The following is a 27790-nucleotide window of genomic DNA, read 5'->3' as shown; positions in this document are numbered from 1 at the left end:
GCAAGGACGAGAACCAAAAATAAATTCAACCCCCTAATAACAGATGGGGCCCGTTTCTAGAAGGTCCTGAAAAGTTTTCAGGAGTTCGCATTCGGGAAGCCAGACCAAAGTCCTAAACCTTATGATTACAGCGCTGTTTTATTCACGTATCCTTAAGATTAACAGGGTTCCCTTCATACAAGAAGTTTAAGGCGTATTCAGCTCTCTGTTTGTAGTAACAGATTAACTAAAAATAGCTTTTCGGACCCGAAAAGTTTCCGGGGCTTTCGAGAAACGGGCCATGATCCGGGATTCGAACCTTACGCTACATTAGTGGGTCCTGGGAGGCAAGCACTCTCACCACTGTGTCATCTCTGTTCCCCCGAACCCCTCTCTATTGCTGGTTATCAGTGTCACGCAATTCAAAAAAGATAAAAAAAAGACTCTCACCAAAATTCTGGCCACAGCAATTTTTCTTACGCGAGATATGCGGAGAAATTTTTTACCCAAATTTATAGAGATTTGTATGGAGACGCCATGCTGGTGCCCATCCGTATGGGCACCAACATGGCGGCCGGAAACCAACAGAAATATCTGTCACTGAGTTTTGCTACAAACGCGTGAATTTATCCCTCGAAGAACTCTAAAACATTAAAATAATACTTTTTCTAAGACATGAACTGTTCAGATAGCCAAGTTCCCCGAAATAAGTCACCTTTTTAACCATCATGACAGCTCTCTGGGCCATCATGTAAATGCCACGTCAGGCAAAAGCTTAGAAATTCAAGCGTAGTGTATCAAAAAACCAAGAACCCATTCGGAGCGAAAATTTGTATGAATGCTAGTTTTCAGCTGCTCTTATACATCATTTAAGTAAAATCCCAGGAGGATCAATAGTTTTGTAGTTCGAATTTTAGTGACGTCATGTGAAAACCAGCTTTTCTATTTGGTCTAGTTGCTCAGCGTGGAGTAGCTTCTTTGCTTCAAGTGGTTTCATTTCGGGCGTTAGGGGTAGCTGCCAGAGACTAACCAAGAAGGAATCTGAGCATGACAAGCTCATTTGTAACACATAAAAGAAGACATTTCAATGAGTAAACAACACCATATTTAATTTTGCTGTAACAAGACTTGATATAAATACAGTTGGTTCTAAGTAATTGGGCAGCAAACGCTCTACTCTGCTAACTTCAACTCCGCAGTTTTAATGTCATGAAAAACAATGTCCATTCTGTCAAATGTATCCACTACAAGGGCATAAGCCTAAACAAACAACAAATAGAAATATTTTAATGCACATTTCTAACAACATTTTTTAAACTGACCCTGTCATAAATCAAATCAAACTTTTCAGCATAAGTATACGGTCGCTTTTGAAGACATGATTGATCATCCTAGTCACACGGTCCATTTTACTACTGCTTAAGTATTTGGACTGTCATGCACAAACTCTGTTCGTTCTTCCAACCAGGTTTCGTAATGTCGAATACGCATTAACACGCATGATAATTAGGGGGTTTTCAAAATCTAGTTGGAGGTGGATCGTCAGAGTCAAATTTAAACGTAAAATGTCAGGAAAATGTCGAGGAAAACCAAGGAACTGCTGACACTTTTCATTCACTCATTTGTCCATATCAAGAAAGCTTCATACCTGCGTAAAGAGCTTGTCTCTGTATTTTGTTTCTAAAACAGGGTCAGCAGCATTATCCACTGCTAAACCATCTACACTAACCGGAGTCTGAAAAAGATTACAGAAGAAAACAAAAATTATTTTAAGGAAACAAGGACGCTTTTGTACCTACCGAAACGCAAACAAGATTCCAGATACGACATGGTAAGGGAATAACGCCAAATGATTATGGGAAGTAAACTTCATAAATCTCAGAATTAGTCGCTTTAAGAAGGTTTTGCCGTGCTCTCTACCTTGGCTTGCATTTGATGTGACAAACTATTTACAGATATTAAGTGCTAGCAAATAGGTTGAGAACGTGCATGTTTCTAAGCTCACCACATCGTCACTTGCAGAACTAAGGTGGTGCGATCGCAAGATATTGTAAAAATAATACGTTCTAGCATTCTGCAACTTTCAGTATATTTGGTAAAAATGAACATGATCTTACCCCAGTCCTCTCTGCTGCAGTTTCACTGAGGGCTGATTTAGACTGAGAGGAAGGTGTACTGGTACCTAGAAAGAGGAGTGGCCGTGAGTAGCGTGCGGAAATTGCATCGACCCACACTAGCGAGAATGAGAGGGAAAGGCACATCAAAAGCAAAGAAAACTCAAGCTTCACTGGTTGAACTCGGTTTGTCTTGAAGGCTGTTATATTCTTTTGTCATCTGGCATGACGGAGTTTGTAAAATATGAGCAGCTCATGCAAAAGGCCCATTGACTTCTCAAGACATCTTTCATTTTCGTTTTGTTTTGGTTTTGTTGTTGTCAAATGCTTATATTTCATTTTGATACACTTCTATTAAAACTGACGCTTTTTCTGATCGGGAGACTTCAAGAAAAGTTTAATGCTATGTCGGTGGCCATTAAAATTCTTCCTCTTGAAGTAGAATAGGAAAATTAATCCTTAACTAAGAGTAAGACTGACTTTTGCTCTACCTTACTGGAAACGGCGTTTTTCTGCCGGAACTGATTACCTCTGAACTAAGTCATACTAAGTAGACAATACATTTTTCCAATGAACATTATTACAGACCTCTTCCAGACTTTTTTGCTGATAACTTCGACCGTTGAGTGGAATTTGGACGATCCTAACAAAGAAACAACAAATGAGATACGTAACCAATACGTGCGTTTGAGATAATCGCTTCTTAAGGTCATTCCTCACATTTGCATTGCGCATCCTTACTGCGCATAATTTATGGCGTCATTAGCGCGCGTTCGTGCACGCGCACATTGAAAACATGACGGATTTCCCATTATATTGAGCTCTGTCAGTTGAAAAATGGCTCTTGCTCACCAATGAGTACGGGCACCCCAATTTTTTTTCCAGTCATAGTAATCAACTAATCATAAGCTTTGCGTGAGAAAAGACTGATCTAATTTCTATTGCTGAAAATTGAATAAATAAGAAAAATAGCAGATACACTGTGGTCTTTTCTATTTTGAAGTCGGTAACCACGTCAAGAAATTTGGTTCAAATTTTTAATCAAGGAGTTAGCTTTCTGTCTGAATCATACTTAAAATGTTTATTTGTGTCCGACACAATGTATTGACTGTAGTTTAATGCGTGTTCTTATGAGTCTGGGCTCACAAAGATTTTACAATTACTGGGAATGCGTTTTTATAATAAGCATTAAATAATGCCAAAATGGGGCATTTTCAATGCCTCACTGCTCCTTAATCAGCATGGGCACCCCCCTTTTTTATTTCAAAATTGAAGTTATCATATGACAAATATTCAGTGGACAAAGTTTGAACAAAAATCTATTGTCACTTTTATTTCAGAGGAACTACCTTAAAGAGCTATATCACGAACAAACTTAAGGACACTGGGAGCCGGCAGGAAGAACAAGTGCAAAAAAGGCGAGGGTTTTGCTGTGAAAAGGGCGTTTTTCCCGATGTCCCCTCATTCTTGCTCTCGCTTCGTTCGCTTTTCACTACCCCCCCCCCCCCCCCCCCCCCGCCACCCCCTCTCTTGACCACAATCCGAGAACCTGGACCGGCTGAGGACAACTTAACATAACAGCATGTAGATGTAAAAAGAACGTAGAAAAGCACGCAAGAAGATCAGCCAAACCTCTCTATACAGACACCTCTATATTACGGACAATTCATCTGGTGCAAGTGTAACTAGTGTATTCCTATAGTCTCTACCTCTACAAGATAGTTACCTTCATCATACAGACATAAGACAGACACCTTTATTATACAGACACACAACTAAGAGATTTTGGTGTCCGTATTAAAGAGGTACGTGTACGACTGAAATAGTTAACCGAAAAAAACACAAAGATGATTACGACTAAGAAAGATCAAGACGGATTACAAACGGCATAAACTAGAGAGAAGCGGATGTGCTATGAAGCATGCTACCCACTTCAAGAGTAAATAAATTTGCGTGTTCTAAAATATATCTACCAGGGAGTGTTAACTCAACCTTGCAGAAACATTTTTGGAAAATCGAACACGCCACGACCTCATCTTAAAAATTCGATGTGCAATATCTTTGTTTTGTCTCCCTGCTCAGCTGGGTCTTGTGACTCTAGCTTCGCTCGCATTGCTCGATTCAATGCTTGAAGTCCTGTTTGTGTACTGTTAGCCGTTTGGATAGGAAAGTACGTAAGTTTGGATAGGGTAGTACGTAAGTTTGGATAGGGTAATACGTAAGTTTGGATAGGGTAATACGTAAGTTTGGATAGGGCAACACGTAAGTTTGGATAGGGTAATACGATTACGTTAGGTGTTACTAACAGACAGGTCATAATCTGGTACGTAATAACGATCTTCAAGAGGTTCTGGACTCTGAAAGTCACAATTGTCTTGGTTAAAATGAAAATACCAACAGAACTTACACCTTCCATGAAATTTGTTTCATTTTTGAAAATCGTAACTTTAGTCCAGCTTATACATCTGGCCAAGGTGGATAACATTATCCACTGGATAAATCACTATCCAGCGGATAGCGTGGTTTGTTTTGTCAACACTTATCCACTGGATAGCGATTTATCCGGTGGATAGCGTTATCCCTCTTTCGAACAACTGGGGCCTGGTCTCATCAAATAGATGAAAATAAAACGATTATCGAAGATAGAACTTTCCCGGTAACAGAAAGCAACTAGAGGTATTAGTTCTCTCACTGGAAGGGATGCTATCCATCCGCAGATTACTCCCTAGCAATTTTCTGAGGTCCTGACATCTGGGTGGAGAGAGGTACTTTGAAAGTAAAGTGTCTTCCCTAAGACCACTACAACACAAGTCGCCTGACCAGGCCTCAAACGTGAGCTCAAACTCCTAGTCCAACGCCAAGCCTGATGCATGGCAATGAACAACCAGAACAAAGAAAGCAAGCGTTATTTCTTTAGCGTATAGTAAAAGCCGTTATGTCTGCCACCCCTTGCTGCACATATATAAAACGTAAAATGAAATGTTATAAGAGAGGCTCTACAATGATCCCACATGCTGACACGAACTTACAGATTCAGGAATCTTGCCTCCTTTCTTATCTTTCTTGTCTCCTTTTCTGCTGTCCGCTTTCGTTTCAGAAGTAGTTCCTTTACGTAGCCGTTTTCCTACTGATTTGTTTTAAAACATTTTTAAAAAGCAAAGAGAACAATAAAATATAAGAACAAAGTAGTACAAAGTAGTTACCAGGTCTTACATCTAGCGGAAGAACCTACTAAGGCTTTTAAACAAGAAGTAGCATTCGCTCGGATTAATAGGAAATAAATCAGCGACGGTCCTTGATATTGAGTTACAGTGAAACCTGTATTAAGCGGACCCCATATTAAGCAGACCCGCTCTATTAAGTGGACACCAGCTTGAGTCCCTAAATTTTCTTCCCACATTTATTGTAAAATAAACCTGCATTCAGCGGACACCTCTGTTAAGTGAACGTGGACACCAATATTAAGGTGATTCCTCACATTTGCATTGCGCATCCCTACTGTGCATAATTTATGGCGTCATTAGCACGCGTTCGTGCACGCGCACATTGAAAACATGGCGGATTTGCCTTGATATTGAGTTCTGTCAGTTGAAAAATTGGCTATAGCTCACTAACGAGCTCGGACACCCAAAATTTTTTTCCAGTCATTTTAATCAACTAATCATTAGCTTTGCGTGAGAAAAGATTGATCTGATTTCTATTGTTGAAAATTGAATAAATAAGGAAAATAGCAGCTGCACTGTAGTCTTTTCTATTTTGCAGTTTGATAGCCGTGGCAAGCAATTTGGTTCCAATATCTTAACAAGGATTCAGCTGTCTGTCAAAATAAAACTTAAAAAGTTTATTTGTGTCCGACACGAGTATTGACTGTAGTTTGAGGCGTGTTTTCATGAGTCTGGGCTCACAAAGAGTTTACAATAACTTGGAATGCGTTCTTACAATAGGCATTAAATAATGTTAAAATGGGACATTTTTAATGCCTCACCGCTCCTTAACGAGTATGGGCACCCCCCTTTTTTATTTTATAATTGAAGTTCTCATATGATAAATATTCAGTGGACAAAGTTTGAACAAAAATCTATTGGCAGTTTTATTTCAGGGGAATTACCTTAAACCATTTTGTTGCAAAGCCTGCAATAAGCGGACTTTTTACTTCTCAAAGTTCAGCTCAGATTCCTTTAACATTGTTCAGCGATGTCGTTTTAAAGCTAAGTAGATTATCCCAGATTGATAAAATGACTGACCGGACATTGTGCTATGAACAGTCTTTGATGTTACACTGTGTTACAAAAGGGTTAATAACTATCATTGCACAGTTGAGGTAACAGAAGCCTGCTAGGCAAACAAATATTTCAGCAAAACATTTATCCATACAGTTACAGTGCACCTTACCGTTGCTACCTAGATACGTTTTGATTACTTTTTGACAACGTTTTGACAACTTCTGATGGCTTCCGATTCAAATGGCCAATCAAACTACGACAACTTGTCGACAGTATCAAACGTTCACAGGTTTTTGAGAGTTTTAAAATTCCCGTATGTGTGAATGATGAATTTGATCATCTTCACCCTCGATAGTTTCCATGTTTTGATTGGCTGGTTCAGATATAGGCCAACAATCAAAAAGTTAGTCACGTGGCAACGGTACGGGGCGTAGGGTGCGTAGCACTATCAATTCAAATTTTATGTCAACCTTTACAGGCAAGATAAATAAAAACAGTTGAAATACTACGAGTGACATCAACATGTACGGCGTCTGAAAATGTATTTGCTAGATTGAAAAGAAGCATCTCCAACTGAATAACAGGTAGGTAGTATTAGGAAGTAGACCCCAAGCTTCTGGGCCAAGCGTCACAGGACCACCAATTGTCGCATACAGTACAGTCACACCAGGGACATACCTTCTTCTTGTGATGTGTCCTCGACGAGCTCTCTCTCAGGAAGACCAAGTATAGATCTTATCATGTTGGCCTGACCCACAATACTGTCCACCATTTCACAGAGCAGTTGATACCTAACAGTCAATAAGTCATCAAAACTTAGGCTACAAGGATATTAACCACGTTGGGGAAGTTAATAAGTGTGATATTTATGGTGTTAGCGAAAAATGAAAACTTTCCTTTCGGTTAGGCTGTTCCGGTATCTCCGATTATAGAAAACGAGCAAATTAAACGTGCAAACAAAGAGTTAAAATACGAGGGGGCTGTTTGCTGTGAACTAATTTGATCTAGCGATTCCTGAATTAAACTTTGTCGAAAGCTAGTTTCTTGTGAGTACCGTGTTATTTCGAATGTTTGCCACGATCTAAGAAACAAATACTGCGCACCTAATGGGCAAGAGATCAATATTATAGCAGTAAACAGCTCTGGCGCAGAATTGAACAGAGGACTCACCCTGCAGTATACATGGCGTGTTTTACAGGTGTCATTGGCGGAAATGACAGTGTTGATATAGAGCTGTTCAGCGTCTGGAGCAAGCTGTCACGCTGATCTGCATCTTCAACTGACATGATTTTCTACAAGAATCAATAACTAACGATAAAAAACACTTTGAAAAACGAGCTACAGCAGCCTTGAGCGTCAAAGGTATAATTTAGAGCACATTGCACAGGGATTTTGAGCCATGCAAGTAAATGGCAAGCTCATCAAAATGCTAAAAGAAGACGTGCAAGTTTTGTTTCACTACTGACACAAAAGGCGTGTTCCTCGCGTATTATAAAAGTGCTAAATATTACAAAATATAGTAAATGTACATTTTTCGCAAGTTTGTAAGCAGCTGTTCAGAACCATTCCCAAATACGCGGAAAAATGCAATTATCTACACTCAGAAAATGATTTACCATTAGTGCTGGTGGGACCGTGAATTTAAACATGACTAGAAAAATTGAAAGTAAGGTTCAAAATACCAAGGATTGAGGATAAGGTTTTTGTACTTTAATAGAGCAAAATAAATTTTTTTTTCTACTACTGATGTAATAGAAACGAGGGAAACGAGTTTAATCAGGATAACCGTGGGTTACCCTGTGGAGTGGATTCCATTCTCGTACAATAACCTGGGTTACCTGTTGAAGGGACTGTAGCGACAAGTCCCAATCCTCGTCCTCTTCGAGCTGTGCGTAAATCTGCTTTAGTTCTTGAACCACCTCATCCTGGAAATACATCTGAAAAGATGGACCACCATGAGATCAAAATGGGTTATTTGGCGGGTCATAGTCTCTGTATTCCAGAATAGCTGCCCATCCGCCCGGCAGTAATCTCGGTCTCTGTGGCAGGAAGCGAGTTATGCACAAGGAATATGGAATGCTAGTCCACTGCAGTATCACCCATAGTAAAAACAGGCTGCTGTCACTTTTACACCTCAGGTGGAGAGAGACTCTATGAGAGTAAAGTGTCTTGCCCAAGAACATAACAAAATGACCTCAGGCAGGGAACCCATGTGGACACAGAAACTCGCATAAGAATGCGATTCACAATCATATGTACAGAATTTAGTTGTACCACGTCTGAAAGAGTCTGGAACCCTTTGGTCATTTGGTCTACACTTGATAAGGTAAGCTAAGATGTGAACAGCTATGTATGTAGTTTTTCGTCTCAGCCCTGCAGCTGACAGTTTTGAATGGATTTTCCAAACGCATTATGTCCAAATTAGTTTGACTTAAAACATCGACACTGTGTCTTATGACATGTACAACTATCTGTTGCAACAAAAAGTTCTTACCCCTTGGTTTGCTCTTCCAAATATCTCCTCTTCCTAAAGCATTAATAAACAAGTTCGTGATTATTTTGCCGTTACTGTTAAACTTTTTTTTTTAAATAATACATGTATGAAAGTCACGTTTACTAAGATTTATAACATGGCATAGAAAATAGAGCCAATCAGAACACAGGAAAGCCGCTTTTACCAGACGGTATTACACCTTCCATCGTGTGCTGCGGGTAAGTCGCATTGACTGTGACGGCCAATGTATCGTTTATGGCATGGTACTGTAGTTTCATGTATGCAACGCTTTTGAAAGGCTCGTGTCAACACCGAGAAAATACAAGTGGGATATTCCACCACTCCAAAGCGTTGGATAACTAGTGGAAATCTCAAGCCCTATTCGCTAGCCACAAACACCCACATTTCCAAACAGTCATCTCTGAACAACCTGTATTGGATCCTAATTTAAGGATGTAGTGGCACACCAATTTTAAAGACAAAATGATGGAATCTTGAAAAGTAAAAATTGACGGAGAAAAATAATGAAAGAACTGCAGTACAGAGAGGGTAGAAAGAGAGGAAAGAATGATCAGTGGGATGAACAGCTATCGAATCTCAGTCGCAAACGCACGAGAAAAAAAAAAGTTTGCTCAAAAACGCCTTTTGTAACATGTGGTAAGCGTGTTAAAACACGCTCGTGTTTCTCTAAGTCAATAAAATGACACGGTTCACTTTACTTCTACGGTATAAAAGTACAACAAGCGAGTCTTAACTCCACCGCTATCCCCAGTCTCCTGAATGACACCACTCACCGTGATATAAGCATCCACAGGGGATCTGGGCCTTTCGGGAGTTCGAACACCTTCAAGGATCTCATCCAAAAGTCTAGCGGCAGTTTCCACGGCCTCTCTGTGAGCTAGCTCCTGTTCGATCTGCTGTCTGGCCTCTTTGTAGATGTCATCCTCCACTGCTACGCCTAAACGAACATGTTAATAAATACAGCTGAACACTGCCATTTCGAACTCTCAGGGGAAACAAAAAACAGCTCGAAATAGCGGGAGTTCCAAATAAGCGATAGTAAGTGACAACAGCAGCAATTCTTCATTTAAATACGATTTGGTTTAAAGAAATAGGTTGCTTGTGGGGTCGCGTACCTAGCCAAACGTTTAAGAAAAACAGACATACGTACAGCAAAACATAATAATTCTACAATTCCAAAAATTCTACAACTCTATGACTGAAGGGTTAATCCAAGGGAAATGGTTCTGAGTGCGAAATAACGGGAATTCGAAATAACCGAGTTCGAATTAGTGGGGTCCAAAAGTGTAATTTGAGCCTGAGAAATTGTTGAAAAATTATTCAGGGTAGATGTAATAGATTTCACGCAGGAACTCAATCAGGAGAAGTAGGTTTTTTTTTTTGTCTTTCAGGGCTAAGGAAACTTAAGGCATCGGAACTATCTGTAGCATCATAAAGGGCGTATCATCAAGTCAAGATGTTGCAAAAAATTCTTAAAGTTCAGTCTTCTAGAACGGTGATGAAGCCAGGAGACTTAATCACCGAAACGTTCAAAATTTAACCGCTCAATAATCGCCAATGTCTTTTGTACGCTCAAAATTAGGTTAAATGGCGATACCCATGCAAACGAAAAACAAGAAATTTGGTGACATCGCAGTTCTCACTAATATCTGGTCTCTTAAAAGCACAAACAGAAAATCGACATAGAAGAGCTCGCAGAATTCTCTTTTTACTCCTGTTTACCACTTGTTTGGCGCGTCACCCTTTCGCCATTACTCGCTACCCACAACGTTTGAAACTCCTTGACGCTTTTTCAGTTATTTATAGTTATAGTTATTTTTATTTTTATTTTCGCGCTAAAACTTCAAAAGAAATGACCCGCAAACTTACTCAAGACAAAGCTCATTACCTCTCAGAGTGATTCTTATAGGGGCGCCACCACACAATGTAGGCCTGGTCATAAACTCCCACGTCTCTGTGAAGATCCCCGCATTGGGGGATTTAAATACGAATGGGAACTTCAAAGTATCCCCTGGCAGAATCACCCCGCTCTTAAAGTCAAAGTAAAACCTTTGAGTCTGGCCTGCGAGCTTTGTACCCAGCACGTTGAGACGAGGTATTTTCTGTTGGGTAAAGAATAGAGTTAGTTATTCGAGATAGCACTTCATCACATTTCAAACGCCTCGAATATACGTTCAAATCAACAACGGCACTTTCAACACCGAAAAAAAAAACTAAAGTCATAAAATACCTTCCAAGAAAAGTATATAGCCGTTGTTCCATCGTTGCATATATCCAAATGGGAGGTGACCCTATCTCCCACATTGGCGTCAAATATCACGCGGCAAGCCACGCCCACTTGTCCACTGACCGCAGTCCTCTGTCCGTTCCACTGAGCCGTTTGACCACCAATGGATAACGACGGTCCAAATATGGGCTGAGGAACAACATCAGCAATGTTTGCTAGAGGATCCCTAGGAATGAACAGACCAAACAAACAGTGGCAATGTTTAAGGGAACCGGTCAAAACGTCCCATAGACAGAACGCCCTGGACAAGGCAGCGAAGACGCTCTCTCAAGAATATGAAAAAACACTGGTTGTACAACGTATCTTCAAAGAAGGTTTATTCCATATAAATATCCCAGGGAAGTTTTGTCTTATGGGTGGTTTGACTTCACTTATAGGTAATATACACTGTACACTGTATGCACGAGCAAAGTCACTAAAAATCACGCAAAAAATTCATGAGTTTTGTGGCGGTAAATGAAAGAGTGAAATCTGTATTGCGTACAGAAATAAAATACTCTATGAAAGCGATTCAAAAGCGTTCTCTGATTTAAGGTTAAAATTTCTACCTAGCAGTCTTTTTATACGTTAGAAAACACGAGAGTTTCTGATTTTCCAACTTCTGTCTCCAATATCTCGATACCTAGGTGCATTTTCAGCCTCTTTTGATTCCCAGTCATAATGACTCGTTAATTTTGCTTACAATCACCTCGGTGATGTCTTAACAAGAGAAGAATCCAAGCAAACACCAGGATGGATTTACCCAGCCGCTGTTTCGGGAAATGAGTCCACGCTCACCTACAAATTTGAGAGGAAAACGACCGGACCCGAGAGAGCGGCGGAAATCAAGTCTAAATAAACAATGCCAAGTAAAGTAACAGAAAACGAATGAAACAGAGTGAGGAGATTTTGGATGCTGACCTTTCACTGGTGGTTTCTTCTAACATTTCACTCTCCTCCTCCTCTTCTTGTACGACCGACATCATATCAAACTTGGATGAATGTTGAGGCTGGTTTGTTCCTATCACCTCGAGCTCATCAATGTACTGATCAAGAGAAAACAAGACTTTACTATGCGCCTGCACGCAATCTTTCCTCCTCCACATGGGAGAGGAACGCGTGACGAGCACAAAAAGCACCTCAGCAGTGTCACAACACAGTTTGGAACACTGAAGAGTTCGGCCACAGTTTCTAAAGTTCGTTGTTCGCAGTCTTAATTCTTCCCAAATCTTAGCCATCGTTAATAATTTTTGTTACGCGTTATTTCTGCCTTTAGTTAATTAAACTTCCTATTTTGATGTTTTCTTCGATGTCAAGAAAAATTTAAACATTGAGAAGATATAGCATAAGTTAGATTGACTAAACTTATGTCCTTGGTTTACAGCTTGGAACTGGTTAACGTGTCTGGTTAGTGTTAGCAAGTCTAGGTATCTATAATCAAATCTCCATTGTTCCATGAAACTACAGAACATTTCAAGCAGAGGATTTTTCAAGTTTGCAAACCTTCGGCATCAAAATTTGCAGGAAAAATTTGTTTACCTGTAGCCTTAATGAAAACGCGTACATGTAACTCAGTTTTCAGATAAACGACTTGATTGAAAAACCACAATATTTTGCAGCAAAGAGAACGCTCTTGTAACGATCAGTTTTCTTCTTACCGGCTCATGAGGATCCAACTCATGTAGAATAGTTTGGAGCTGCTTCGTTCTCTCCTGAAGATAAGTTGACTTTTGCCATGGATAGTGCACTGAAGCAGACCTGTGGGTTTTGGACCACTCTATGCCTGCACAACAAAATATGTTCCGTTTAAGGTCTTCCTCACCGGATGGGGGAAAGGAAGGGTCCCATATGAAAATGATGGCGATTCGAGTCAGAAATTTGAAAAAAAAAAAAAAAAAAGACACCTAAAGACATCAGAAACCATATTTTTAAGGGTGGGGAAGGGGAAGGGGGAAACCAGTACAGAATGTATTACCAATGGAATTAACAAGTACATGTAGATTATGAGCTCAAGATTTCTACCACGCGATAGTTGACGAAAGCGCAGCCTAATCAGTCATTCTGTTCACCTAAATTATTAGCCTGCGATTGTTGAAATACACGTGGTCCAGTAAGAAAGCAAAAACGTAACTTTATTTGCCAAACCATGAAACTCTCCCTTAAAAATTTACCCATTTCATTCTTGATATAGATGGCTTTTCCAATGTGTTCAATTGCTGGTGGATAACCACGCTCCGTCTGTGTTAAAGTCATACTACAAGAAAACAAAACGTGATAAACCATCAATTACTAACTAAAATAAAACTCTGCATTGATGAAGTTAACTTAACCAGAGAACAGCAAAAATACCTGGGATAATGTTATGTACAAAACAGGCCCTTCCATTTTAAAATAATTTGCAAAATGATAATTGCAGCTAAGAGGCAGCCAAGAAAAATCTGGACAGGCTTTTAATGATATTATTAATAGTAATTTTAATGGTATTATTAAGAGTATTATTAATAGTAACATTGGGATAATGAACCTTTGACAATTTTAGTATCATACAGTATGTAGCAAATTGCTATTCAGCTCTCATACTTCAGTCCATGAAATAAAAAAAAACGTAAAAATATAAATTTTAATTTGACCGCTATACTAGACACTTTATATTATGGATGAGTTCTACCTGTTTTTGCAACAAGATGGCTGCAATGTGAAAAGGGAGATCTAAAATATTCTAGTATCAGTTTAATCAAAATATTCTTACTTAATCCCTGTTTCATCATCTCCTATTTGTTCCACTTGTTTCCAGAACTCACTGCCAACACGATCTACAAACATCATTAGCAGATAAAATTTTCATATGAGCATCAAAAAAAATATGTATTTAAGGATGGTGCCTACTAAATAAAAAGGTTTTTGCGCCAGGTTAGGACCACGCGAGAAATGTAGATCTTTGCAAGGGCTATTGGAATCCACAAAGAAAAAAGGGGGTAGCCACGCATTTTTCCGAGATAATCAGCCTTGAATCTCAACAAAAATGCTGACATCAGCATTTTCTGAAAAAAAAAACATGGAAAGGATATTTCTTCACAGATTTCCTTCGAATTCGCCTTTACAAACAGAAAAGCAAACACATTTATCAAGATCTTAAAACTGCATGGTAGATAGTAACATAAAAACCATTCTTGGTATGTTTCTAATAACAAAATCGTTGCAACAGCGCTTTTAGCGTCTTTGACAGCCTTCCTCTGGTTCAGCCAAAATTCAGTCTAAATACCTTTTGCTCACAACCAGAAACTAATCACGTGTTGAATAGGCTTGCCACTTCCATTTCATAACATAAAATGTGGGGGTAACCACGCGTTTTTTAAAGTCATTGATCTTTTTTGAAAACTTTTACGGTGCCCGCTACATTTTTTCTTGTCACCTCCCCTGTAAGTGAAACATTTGCGTATTTCGCACTTGTTTTGCGCGCGCACTACGCCATCTGCAGGTACATGTTTACAGTTGGATTTCAGTGTAATTTTCGACAGATAACAGATAGGTTTTCAGCTGGAAGACGTTAACATTTAGTGGTTAGCGATATGCTGCTATTTTGGTGTTCATGGTTTAAGTACGGGTTCATTAAACTTGATTTGGTCACAGTAGGAAAATGTTGCTTTCTTTTAGTCGTGTACTTGATAGCGTAGTTGATTGCGTCAATGTCAACCCTAAAACACGCGTGGCGCTTAAACCATGCCTTGCGTGATGCGCAGAAAGTATGCGCACTAACAAATGTAGGCACCGTCATTAACTGTATGGCCAGTTTTACACAACATAGTGTGACTGAAACCATTACTGAAGTCACAAATCAGGACTAAAGCAGTACTGTAAAACTATACTTACATCCTTTGCCATAGTCCATTGATGGGATAGACCTGTCAATGGCATACCTGTAATTCCAGGAAATCAAATTATTTCCTTTTGTTTTGAATGACATCAAAGAAAACAGCTTGATTACTGGTTATCATAATTATTGATTGATTGATGCCGTAAGTGATATTGTGTATTGTTATTAGTGTAAGTAAGTGGTATTGTACGTAATGCATTTTATTGTACTGTTGAAAAAAATAAAACGTCAATTAAAAAAAATTTAAAAAATTGATTGATTGATTGATTGATTGATTGATCAATCGATGGAGTGATTGATTGATTGATTGATTGATTGATTTATCAATTGATTGATGGATTGATGGATCAATGGATCGATTGACTGATTGATGGATTAAATGATGGATTGAATGATCGATCAACTCAGATTGAGAGATATACACATTTATAACATAACTAAAGCAAAGCGCGCGCTCTGATTGTTTAATTTAGCGTCTATTATTTGCCCATGGGTGTACGCTGCTGACATGTGTGGTCATGTTTACAAAGCAAATCTTTTGACAGACATTGTTTCCAAAGTAATGGCCGACGTTCTTCTGCCAGAAATGCGAAACTGTCTTCACAGTTGTCTGAAGATGAAACTTTATCGAGTTACTGGTGTGCAGTCGGTTGTCATGAATGAACTTTCGCGCGCTTGTTTTCTCTTGTCATGTAAGACTACACGAACATTTTTTTGTGATGTAGCTCAATAAAAGGACTTCTGTTTTTCCAGTGTCTCAATGTTATGTTATAAAACAAATGGTAAACGCCATAGCGTGCACTATTGAATTATGGATGCACTTGGGAGGTTTGCTAAGCACTCAAGAAGCTAGAGTCGCACTCGGCTATAGCCTCCTGCGACTCTTACGCTTCTTTCGTGCTTAGCAAACTCCCGCGTGCATCCATAACTCAATAGTGCACGCTATAGCGTTTACCATTTGTTAAGTATAAACTGTTTTTCCTGTACCTGTCTTCTTGCGTTTCCCTGTAGTCTTCACTTTGGTTCATTACCAACATGTCTGTTGAGGTGTTCAAAATGTCTGCAAAATACATTTTACAACAAGTTTAAAAATTTGGTCTGTTAACTGAAATATGTAGTTGAAAATTAAATTATGTATTTTACAGTCTGCTGTATCAACCTGACTTTAATTCACATAAAAACAAAGGAGAGAAACTTCATTGTTTTTGCCTGGCAGCATCAGCTAATAAAGCTGCTGTAAGAGTATATTGCTACTCCCCACTCCTCAACAGTCTGTCAGCAGGTACAGCCTACAATTTATACAAATACTGCAAAATCCTAGGTTAAAACCCTGGTCTTATATAACTTCATAAGGGGTTTTGGGTGGGCTTATATATAAAAAAAAAATGTTTTGGAATGACAAGATAAAACGTATCTGAGAATGAATTAAAGTTAACATACCATTTCATTTAGAGCTATAACCCTATTATTACTCTATCACCCTACTGACCCTATTATTATCCTATTTCACTATTTAGCTTTAAATATTTGATGCTTGTAAAGAAACGCAAAAGGAACGCACTTATACATTAGATGGGCGTATATCTGAAGGGGGCGGGGGGCATATCCGGAATAATATCTTTGTTAGCACATAGAAAGGCTTATATCCAGGGGGGCTAATAACGGGGGGGGGGGGGGGGGCTTTAACATGGGATTTTATGGTATACCAAGGTGGAGAGAGGCACTGTGAGAGTAGTCAAGTATATGTATCCTCCCCAGAAACACAATGCAATGACCCTGGCCATGCCAGGGCTTGAACCCTGACTGTTCAATCCACAGTCAAGCAAGCTAACCATCACCAAGGCCACCACACCACCCAACACTGAACTTTACTCCGACTTAGACTAGAATACCAGTACGTGCAGGTACAGTCATAATGACATTATATAATTCTGGATCTGAACTCAATAGTGGTCTTTAATCATCTGGGCTCAATATATTTATACTCTCAAACTCTTCTGGTATTTATATTGATACAAACGTGCACATGCTTATGTCGTATAGTGTGATCCTCCTGGTGAGGGTAGTTCTGAAAAGAACTGTTGTTGGTGACTGACGTTTCGACAACCTGAACGGAAGTCATCTTCAGAGTCAAGTGAATAGTTTTTGTCAGTCAATGATGTTATAAGTCTGGTCTGTTGAGCATGATTGGTCAGTTTAGCCATGTTGGTATTGGTTGAAAGACTCGTGTAAAGTTTGTCATCAGTCATTGCTGGGTTACATACATACATTTACATACATACATTTTATTTTTGTTTTCAAATTAAAATTACAATTATAACATGCCCGCAGATGGTTGAGCTAGTCTAGGCGGGTCATGTTTACACGAATTATTAATATACAACTAGGTACAACTAAATATAACTAAAGGCAACAAGAGAACTAAAGAAACTAAAATTGACAACAATGACTAAAGACAACTAATAAACTAACGGTATTACAAATAATAATTAACGACAGTTACGACGAGAGACTACAGATACACTAAAAGAAATTATTGAATATTAATGAATACAAACTAAGAGGAAAATAAATTCAGCTTTACTTTTTGAATGATTTCTGAAAGATCAATATAACAGTCTTCTGGAGCTACAATTTCAAAAAGTATTTGTTTTATTTTCCTCTTAATGACATTTTTTGGAAGCTTTCTTCGGTGGGTTTTGATCCGTCTATTGTTAGTCAAATTGGTTGGTTTTTGGTCCGTCTATTGTTAGTCAAATTAAGTCGGTCTGTTGAAAGTCCGTTTGTCGGTTTCGTTTCCGTCATGGATAAGTCATTTGCAAAGTGCCGGTAGTTGTTGACATCTGTTAAGTGGCATTTGTTCTAGGTTAGTGTACCAGCTTTCCAGAGTCAGTCGTTGAAAATAGTTTGTACTGTAGGTTAAGCACTGAGCAGAGTCCCAGTCAATGTTGTGGTTTGTCAGTTGATGATGTACAGTAATGTGATTGTTGACATCACCATTTCTCGTGGCTCGTTTGTGTTCAGTCGGTCTCGTGTTAAGGTTTCTGCCAGTCTCACCAATGTAGGAAGCCTCGCAGTCGGAGAATTTGATCTTGTAAACTGCTCCCTGTCTGTTGTTAGGTTCGTCCCTGTCTTTCACGTTGGTCAGCAAGTGTTGTAACGTAGTTGTAGGTTTGTGGGCTACACGGATGTTGTAGGGCTGTAGGATCCGTGAGATGGTCTCAGAAGTACCCTTAATGTAAGGTATAATCACTGTAGTAACAGGCGTCGGGTTCCTGTTCGTTGCGTCAGCTTCAGTAGGTCGGTAAATGTTTCGTCTAATAAAGTCAGCGTTGTAGTTGTTTTTGTGAAAAACACTTTCAAGGTATCCGTTTTCGTCAAGTAAGCTGTACGGTGTGTCACAAACTAGTTGCCCTCGTCTCGTCAGTCCTTATAGTCGTGGCTTTGTGTGAAGTCGGGTTGTAGGATTATTCGTCAAGTTCTCTGTCGGTATGCGTCGGTTTTCTGTACACTGTCGTTCGCAGTTCGTTGTTGTCGCGGTTTACCAAACAGTCTAGAAATGGAAGTTTTCCATTTTCTTTGATCTCTTTAGTAAACTGGATGTCGGCGTTCTGTTTGTTTAGGTGGTCATGAAAATCGCCAGTTTCGTCTTTGTGAGCGGCGATAAAGGTGTCGTCAACGTAGCGTAACCAAAGCGGTATCAAAACCGACGCATACCGACAGACTACTTGACGAATAATCCTACAATCCGACTTCACACAAAGCCACGACTATAAAGACTTTGACGAGACGAGCGCAACTAGTTTGTGACACACCGGGCAGCTTACTTGACGAAAACAGATACCTTGAACGTGTTTTTCACAAAAACAACTACAATGCTGACTTTATTACACGAAACATTTACCGACCTACTGAAGCTGACGCAACAAACACAACGCCTGTTACTACAGTGACTATACCTTGCATTAAGGGTACTTCTGAGACCATCTTATGGATAACAGCCCTATAACATCCATGTAGCCCACAAACCTACAACTACGTTACAACACTTACTGACCAACATGAAAGACAGGGACGAACCTAACAACAGACAGGGAGCACTTTACAAGATCAAATTCTCCGACTGCGAGGCTTCCTACATTGGTGAGACTGGCAGAAACCTTAACACGAGACCGACTGAACACAAACGAGCCACGAGAAATGGTGATGCCAACAATCACATTGCTGTACATCATCAACTGACAAACCACAACATTGACTGGGACTCTGCTCAGTGCTTAACCTACAGTACAAACTATTTTCAACGACTGACTCTGGAAAGCTGGTACACTAACCTAGAACAAACGCCACTTAACAGATGTCAACAACTACCGGCACCTTACAAATGACTTATCCATGACGGAAACGAAACCGACAAACGGACTTCCAACAGACCGACTTAATTTGACTAACAATAGACGGACCAAAAACCAATCAATTTGACCAACAATAGACGGATCGAAACCCACCAGTGACTGATGACAAACTTTACACGAGTCTTTCAGCCAATACCAACATGGCTAAACTGACCAATCATGTTCAACGGACCAAACTTATAACATCATGGACTGACAAAAACTATTCACTTGACTCTGAAGATGACTTCCGCTCAGGTTGTCGAAACGTCAGTCACCAACCACAGTTCTTTTCAGAAATACCCTCATCCGGACGATCACACTATATGAACTACCGATGCTCCTGGGTTCAAACCATTTACTATGTGCACATACTTATTGTCAAATTTATCAGTAAATTAAATTAGCTGTAAGGAAGAGTTTCTGTTGTGCTGGTATGTCACTAATTTGTCAATAACTTACTAGAGAGGTGTTGCTGCTGCTTCTTTCTTTGCAACATCTGTCTTTGCCAGTTGGTCAGTGCATTATTTTCATTTATCTTCAAAGAGCAAAGAGAAAGTACAATTTTTTTATGAAGACAGGGAAAAGGATAATTTTTTTTCATCCATCTATTATTAATACACAACATTGTAAACGGTAAGCAATAAATTATGCATTTTTTAATTTAGTGAACAATACAACAAATTAAACATTTGCAATAATTATATAATACAATTAGTGAACAATAAAAGAAAAGCCAAGTGCATGCATTTTTAGTACACAAAGGAAGAACCAATAGCTGGAGAAACAAAAGACAGAGAGATCAGCTGATCTGAGAGCTTAACATCTGCCTGCTAGTAGTCCTATATGTGTACAAAGTTCAAGAAATTAATTATGCATCAGACTTTCTTGAATTAAGATTGCGCATGAGTTACAACTTTATAATGCATTCACACAGTATAGTTTGCAATACATTTAATTAATGACCTAAACTAAGAATAAAACTGGAACTGACTAATATTTAAATTTACATGTGTTAGAAGCAATGTCGTGTCCATCTTAATATCTTTTATTGATAATTTTAATTTGAATAACTCAATGGCATTTGCACTTACCCTTGTTTGCCAAACATGGCTGGAAAACTTCTTTTCCTTTTTCGTGCCTTTTGTTGTTGGCCTTACTTTGCCAGCACCAAACTATCAACAGAATCATAGTAAACTTTTCAAACTCTTCTTTACATACTCACAGCATACACATGTACACACACATGTATAGTACTATGTAGTAAGGAAAAACAATTATAGACTGCTAAAGGGTTGCTGAAGAACTAAGGATTGCTCAAGGTCAAAGCTTTGGTATATTTTTCTATTCTTTTCTTAATATATTTCTGTTTTCTTCAAGCCTTTGGTTTCAGGACTGGGCTCAGAGTAATAATAACCTAATAATTAATCACGTCCTCAACACAGGTGGTCAAGCATCAGAAATTAAAGCATGCACTGTACGCAGGAAAGCAACTCTTTGTCAACTCAATTTTTGTCACGACCCTTTCAATTTGTATTATGACATGGACAAATCAATCATTTTTTCTAGATTAATTTTCCTTTCTGGAAGTGACTTTCTTTGAATTTAGTTTTAAATTTGATCCATGTTTACTATATGAATTTGAATAATTTAAAAGTATGACTGTGTTTTTTCTCATTATAACCTACTGCACATAACATACAAAACTCTATAAATTGCAAAAATACTTTCTTTTTACAGATAAATACATGTAACAGAATGAGATGTTTTACAACAACCAGTCACAATTCCTACCTTGTAAGCAGAGAATGGAGGTAGATTCTGAAATTAAACAACGAAGTGAAAAGTATGCAATGTCAGTACGGAACTTGTTTAAATACTTGCAACAGCTTTTATTAAATTGCTATGGATTGTACTGGTCATCATTAATATATGATCTTTACCTAGAACTAACAACAATAAAACAATGTTTATCAACAACTTATCAAATAATGTAATTTCAAGGACAGTGTACCCAGGCAGCATAATGAACAAAATATTTCAATTTCATTTATGCTGACTGTTTGAATATGAATGATATTTTGAAACTTATAAATCAATATTTTCAACACAAATATTAGTGATTTAAGACATACATGACATTTCAACATCATCGGATGTCATTGTCAAGTAATTGTGTAGCTTACTTTTTGCATAAAAACATTTATAAAACAGCACACTTAATGGAACTGATTAAATGATCATTGAGTAGACAATTGCACGTACCTCGATGTCTCCCCTTGTTATAGCTTCTTGCTGAAAGTCCTCCCATGAACCCAGGATTGTATGAGTCAACACTTGTCCATCTTCATCAAACAGTGGACCAGTTGAACCTACAGTTCAAAAAATTCAAAGTCTGAATACACATAATTTGGACCTACATGGTGAAATTACCTCAGATCAAAGGATAGATCTTCAGGAATCTTGCCAAGATCTCAGCAAGCTAAAGATCTTAGTTTACATCATGTCAAAAAGATAGTTACATGTACATGTACAGTGTGTGTATGCATATACCTTATCTAATTAGTAAGGATCTTTCAATATTTTTATTGTAGGTCTTTGAAGAAATCTCAATTTTCACCCACGTTCCAAGTGACCAGGACTTGAAGATCTAATGCTTGTGCCCAACAGAACTGGTACAGTGTACTAGTCTGTATTTTGTCAAAGTTTAGTACGTCACATAAGAATCAATTTTGAAAATGCTGACTCACTGACAAGTGGAGTAGACACTACAGGAACATCAGGAGGAGCAGGTCGAGCAACCGTCACACTGTTGAAAGAAATAAAATGGTTAATTGGCAACCACTGAGAAATGTCACACTGTACGTATACATATACCGCCATTACTGATTACTGGTAAACACTATTTTGTCACCCTTACAATAATTTAAAATTAAAATCTTACATCATCAAAAACACAACTGAGGCACCAATAACAAGAAACGGCTGTGAAAGTACACACGTACTGACTGGCAAAAGTCGGTCCAATATTTCAAAGTCTCTCAAAGGATCACAACCTTGTTGTAGTTTTGGGGGGGGGGGGGGGGGGAAGGGTTCTCATAGACCCTCAGAACCGTGCAGGTGGGAGAGTAGTCTCCTAGTCATGCCACCCAAACCAGAGAGGTTAAAGAGTAGAGGCCAAAGGAAGAGTGATCCACTGGTCCTCCAGACTGGGGGTTGGGCACAGGGCCAACAACCCAGTGCCATAAAAAGGTCCTTGTTATGGAAATAGTGCTATCCTGCATCCCAGCAGGCATAAGGGCAGTGCGTAAGTGGACATGTTTACAAGTAAATGTTAAATACGTATTTGTTGCAAGTGGACTATGCGACAATTAAAGTGACTTAATTAAAACATAGCCAGAGCAGCCATAGGGTAAATTCCACTAGATTTTTTGCCACTGAAAATGATCCTGGCCCTGAGAAGACCCAACCTTTGCTTCCCTCTTCAGGTGGAAAACCACCCTGTTCAGAAAAGCTTGCCGTAATCATTAGAAACATCAAGTTAATAGACAGCATTACAGTGAGTTCAAAGGAAACTTTATTGCCACCTTTAATTTGCTAGGGTTGAAATCATTCCTTGTCACTATTAAGTAATAAAAATAATGACACTGACATAGTGAGCGTGGGTGGCCTGTGATTTTAATTCTCTTATAACAATTAACCACATGTACAGTACATGTCTGAATTTTAGTACCTCTTTCCCAGTGGCTGGCTCTGTTCCGCAGATTTTTTAAGCCGCGTCTTGCGCACCATAACAGTTGTTGATGGTTTAGGGACAGGTGGTCTCTTGGGAGGATGTACCTAGTTATAAAAAAAATAACTTTTGTAACAAACAAGTAACACAATTGACATTTTGAGCTTCTAATTAATTAAAGAAATATTTTCATACTGTCTAGAAACATACAATGTATTAGCCTGCAAATTCGGATGGATTTCCAGCTTTTGTTTTGGTGGGTGTGTTTCAACTAGGCTAGAAATACAATATATATAATTTGTATTTAAAATAAATGTTTAAATAATGTAAAGTACATGTACATGTAACATGTAATAAAAGATATAATTCATAAATTATTTTGAGGTTTTCTACTTACGGTGTACAAGTAAATACAATGTCATTTTAAAATCTTGTACACATGTTACATGTATGTTACAAATAGCCTTCACAGCATGTACACTCACCTTTTTGAGTTCATCCACATTGATTGCAAGAGAATCAATATCATCACCAGTGATAACTTTCCCAACTGACGGTCCTGTACACAATTCATCTGGGATGTGCACAGCAGAACCAACTGGCGAGCTCATCTTATCAGGGGTACCACCATCCCTCTTTTTAGATTTTGCACTCTTATCTAGAACATACAGTGTACAGGTGCACACAGACACATTAAAACACAAAACAACTGGCAAGGAAAAGCTACAAAAATTGCCAATGTGTATAGTAATGACACGTATGTTCAAAGTTTTGTAGCAGGTGTAAAATGCAGACTGCAGACTGTAGACTTTTTATCCGAATTGTGTTACCATTTCCATCATTGAGAGCTAACCGTAAACAGGCTAACTGTAGCATTAACTCAGGCTAACCTGAGTGATATCCAGGCTAACCAAAGTGCAAAGGTTCCCTACAATTAGCCTGAATAGCCCTGTTTATGGTTAGCACTCAATAACGCAAATAACACAATATACACAAACATGGAGTTGTACATGTATATCTGTAGTCTGCAATCTGCATTTTACAACCAGTCTACACATTTTAGCACCAGTCTGCAGTCCACAGTCCACATTTTATACTGACCAATTTAGAGAGGCATTTTGTCTTGTTATTGAAATATGCAGTAGATGTCGTTTCACAGGAATTTAGGTATTGACAGACAGAGGTAAATTCTTAACCAATAAATGCACATGTTTCTTAGTCTGAGAGAAAAGGTAGGGGCCAAACTGATAGTTAATTTAGTAAGGACAAGACCTGCTACCTTACATTATACTTCAATTGCTTCTGTAGCAAGGAAAAAGCTAGCTAGGAATAATGCTACTCCCCCTGGATGGGATATTGAGCCTCACAGGTTACTTGCCAGCATTCCTCAAAAAAATTCAAGCACATAGGTACATGTACCCTGATTCCTGTGAATTCCTGGGTAGAAAGAAGCACTTTGCCTTATCTAAGATTTACACAGCACAGCGACCTTGACTGATCAGGAGTCCAACACCAAACTTCACTCAAACATGTCTTGAAAAGCACGTGACTGGAAAACGTTTTGCTCTCCACTGACGCAGGTATCACTTTTTTTGTTGTTGTTGTTTGTTTGCTTTTTTTTTATTTTTTGTTTAATTGGGGGCTAACTGAAAACAATCCTGGCAAGCGTTAAATACCCGGCGTGCCCAATCGATGAAAACCAATAATCAATATAATTGATATCAATAAATACATTCGATATTAATTAATCGATTAATATCGGAAATCGATGAAAATCCATTATCAAGAAAATTGTGAGTATCGATTTCCATCAATTTCCATTGGTTTTCATTGATTGTCATCGATTTTATCGATTTTCATTGATATTATCGATTTTTCTTGTTTCGTTTTAATTTCAGCGAAAAACATAATGGACAAGAGATTAGCTTTGTTCTCCAAGAAAAATGTTTCAGCTGCTGTTACAGTAAACCCACACTCATGGTACCCTTTCACAACACCCTCTATCAATATCACATCCAAACTCGACCGGACACGCACACTGCATATGCAGCAAGTCCTGGGAACAAGTCTGAAAATTGAATGTATCCTCTTTCAAGAGTTATGATTAAGATCGTTGACAACCGATGACAATCGATATAATCCATGGCAATTACGAGGACTGGGATTGTGAGCATTGATTTTCATCAATTAATTGAGGCAATTGATAATAATCGATTAATTATTATCGATTATATTGATTATATCGATTGCCTTCCGATGATCGATTTTCATCGATTGGGCACGCCGGGTTAAATATCACTACATGCAAAAACATGTCAATGTCAGCTGTTTTCTCATGTAAAACTGATCGTTGAGCGCCGATGGTTGTTCACATCAACACGTCTGATAGCAGAGCTTACGTCTTACTCGAAATAAAGGATTGTTACTGAACATGAAGCGTTGGGTAAAACAAAATTACTTCCAAAAAGGACCGAATCTTAAGCTTACGGAGCCACTACTCATTATGTAATGCAGGACCATTATTGAATTGATCGAAGTAAACTAAACTAATTTGGTTCGTTTCGAGCCTCGCAGCCGGTTAGTCTGGTAGATATGTCTAAACGTGACCCTAATTTTTGTAGTTTAGTCAAAATTCTATCATAGAGAAAAACAGAGATAGTATTTTTCAAGCTATAAGTTATCTGGATAATCGACCTTCCCGCGCCAACAATAAAAATTATTTGAAATTTACCTGTGGACCTTGGGCGATCCTTCTTGGATGGCTTGCTGGAAAGCTTGTTGCTCATGCTTTATGTTGCACCGGTAGAGCTACTTTCAAAGAAGAGACAGGAAAAGTGGACAAAAACAGACAAACTACGATGCTAAATTTTCGTAGCAACAGCCGCCATGTTGACAACAAATCGTGACTAAGTTGCCTAAGTGGGAGGAGTAAGGTGAAATTTTGTCAACTTGGAACCGAGTCGAATTCCCGGGCTCCATATATGTCACGCAACGGAATGCGTGACGAACCATTTTTCAATCATTATTCCATCTTAGGGAAAATCCCAGGATATTGAAGACAGTGATTTCAAACCCAGTAGGATATGATTTTAAGAAAATAATTCAGCAGCACAGCGAGTTCTGCATCATATGCCCCTATGACTTGTTTGAACGCAAACCCAATGGCGGAGAGTCAATCAAATAATAATTAATCAATCAGTCTATCTACTTACAGTGGAGCCTCTATTCAGGAGACACCCTCAACTTCGTCCCCAGCGTCTTCTCCAATTTTTTTTTTTTTTTAAACATCGCCGAAGAAAGGCCCAACCTCGTTTCCAGGCTCTCTCTCCTCTGCCTCCCTTACTATAGGGAACGAGGTTGAGGAGGGTCCTGGGAACGCCCAAGGTTGGGGACACCCTCAGGACCAGTAGCAGTGTCCCCGAATAGTGAGGTCGGGTCGGGGGTGTGAATAATTAACCAACTAAAAAAAAAGTACCACTTCTATTTTGATTTGGAATTTACTGTAGTCATTATGGGAATCAGATAATATACGTGAATTTACACATGGTGCAATTCATTAACAGAGCGGAGGACAGCCACCATTACCATAAAATATGTTTATATACAGGCAGAAGAGGTAGTTAAGAGTGGAAATTCAATGTGAATATGTTTTCAATGGTGACAGAAATACTTTAGTAAAATCATTCACCAGGTTATATCGTTAACTGATGAACAGTAGAAAAGAACATGCTTTGAAAGCTGTCATCACGTGTGATTAGCTCACTAATCTTATTCACCCTCTTTGGTGGTTAATCAGGTTAACTTGATTATTTCAGCTGAAATTCGGTTGTTAAAGTTGTTACAGATTCCCAGATAGCTAAGGCGATCAGAAGGCACATAAATACACTGGTAATGCATGAGATTTTCTCCTAGTTCAACATATGGAAACGAGGTTGCGTTATACCATCGGCCACGTACCGTTCAAGATTTTTTAACGGAAGGTGGCTAACCTTTCTCCAGGGCATATACCTCCGTGCCACTATTTGACATGATAATGAAACTGACAGTTACTCAATGTTTATACAGCCTCAAAAAGCCAGAAATAGTAAAAATCTAAGGCAGCTCTCTGAGAATCCTCGTTTTAGCACACGTCTAAATAGTTATTTACCCCGCGTCTACAAAGATCCCTAAATAGTTTTTACCAGCCGACAGCCGACAGCCGACAGCCTAGCAACGCTCTGCAGGCTCATTCGAACCCTTCCTTCGCGAATTAGCTTGTGAACGTCGCTTGTTTCGAAACTTCAATCACCAGCTGCAGAGTTACGAGAACAAACCTGTCCACACTTGTGACTGAAGTTCCAAATGATGCCATAACCTCACCCAAGAAAGAAACGAAAAGCAATCCAATGTATCGTATTTTCATGTTTTGGTTCGTGGAGAGGAGTCTCATGCTCTAAGAAAAACGTAACTCGCACGTGGAAACACCCATGTGCAGTTTGCTCCAAACCAATTCGTGCGAACTAGAGAGGAATGATGATAGCACACGTCTAAAATGACATCAAATGACATCACACCAAGTGCATTGGCAAGGCCAACAGTATCTATACGGTAGCCTGTGAACAAGCTCTCTAGTCGAGGATGGGGCGAAGAGATCTGGAGAGCGGAAGCCGGAAAGAGGAGAGAAGAGAGATAGTCCATGGGCCAAGACCCCCA

At 38.9% G+C, this 27790-nt stretch overlaps 1 protein-coding gene across 1 annotated transcript; it reads right to left on the bottom strand.

The window, feature by feature from the left end:
• Nucleotides 1-1061: 1061 nt before the first annotated feature.
• Nucleotides 1062-26040, bottom strand: LOC110046981 (MYCBP-associated protein-like). Its single transcript, XM_089273658.1, has 26 exons — nucleotides 25830-26040; nucleotides 23584-23756; nucleotides 23099-23205; nucleotides 22116-22174; nucleotides 21631-21737; nucleotides 21160-21186; nucleotides 20460-20540; nucleotides 19828-19903; nucleotides 15959-16031; nucleotides 14968-15014; nucleotides 13847-13910; nucleotides 13269-13351; nucleotides 12756-12880; nucleotides 12019-12143; nucleotides 11062-11284; nucleotides 10720-10933; nucleotides 9605-9768; nucleotides 8811-8843; nucleotides 8155-8253; nucleotides 7487-7608; nucleotides 6995-7107; nucleotides 5123-5220; nucleotides 2682-2736; nucleotides 2097-2161; nucleotides 1628-1714; nucleotides 1062-1239 (listed from the first exon to the last, which is right to left on the bottom strand). The coding sequence occupies exons 1-26, from the start codon at nucleotides 25882-25884 to the stop codon at nucleotides 1153-1155; spliced, it is 2562 nt and encodes an 853-aa protein (XP_089129784.1). The 5' UTR covers nucleotides 25885-26040; the 3' UTR covers nucleotides 1062-1152.
• Nucleotides 26041-27790: the final 1750 nt, after the last annotated feature.

The sequence above is a fragment of the Orbicella faveolata genome, unplaced genomic scaffold (genome assembly GCF_042242905.1).
Source record: "Orbicella faveolata isolate gen_17 unplaced genomic scaffold, um_ofav_v1 contig_1, whole genome shotgun sequence".
Taxonomy (NCBI): domain Eukaryota; kingdom Metazoa; phylum Cnidaria; class Anthozoa; order Scleractinia; family Merulinidae; genus Orbicella; species Orbicella faveolata.
Note: the sequence above shows the minus strand (reverse complement) of the source record. Positions and strands in the feature narration are given on the sequence as shown.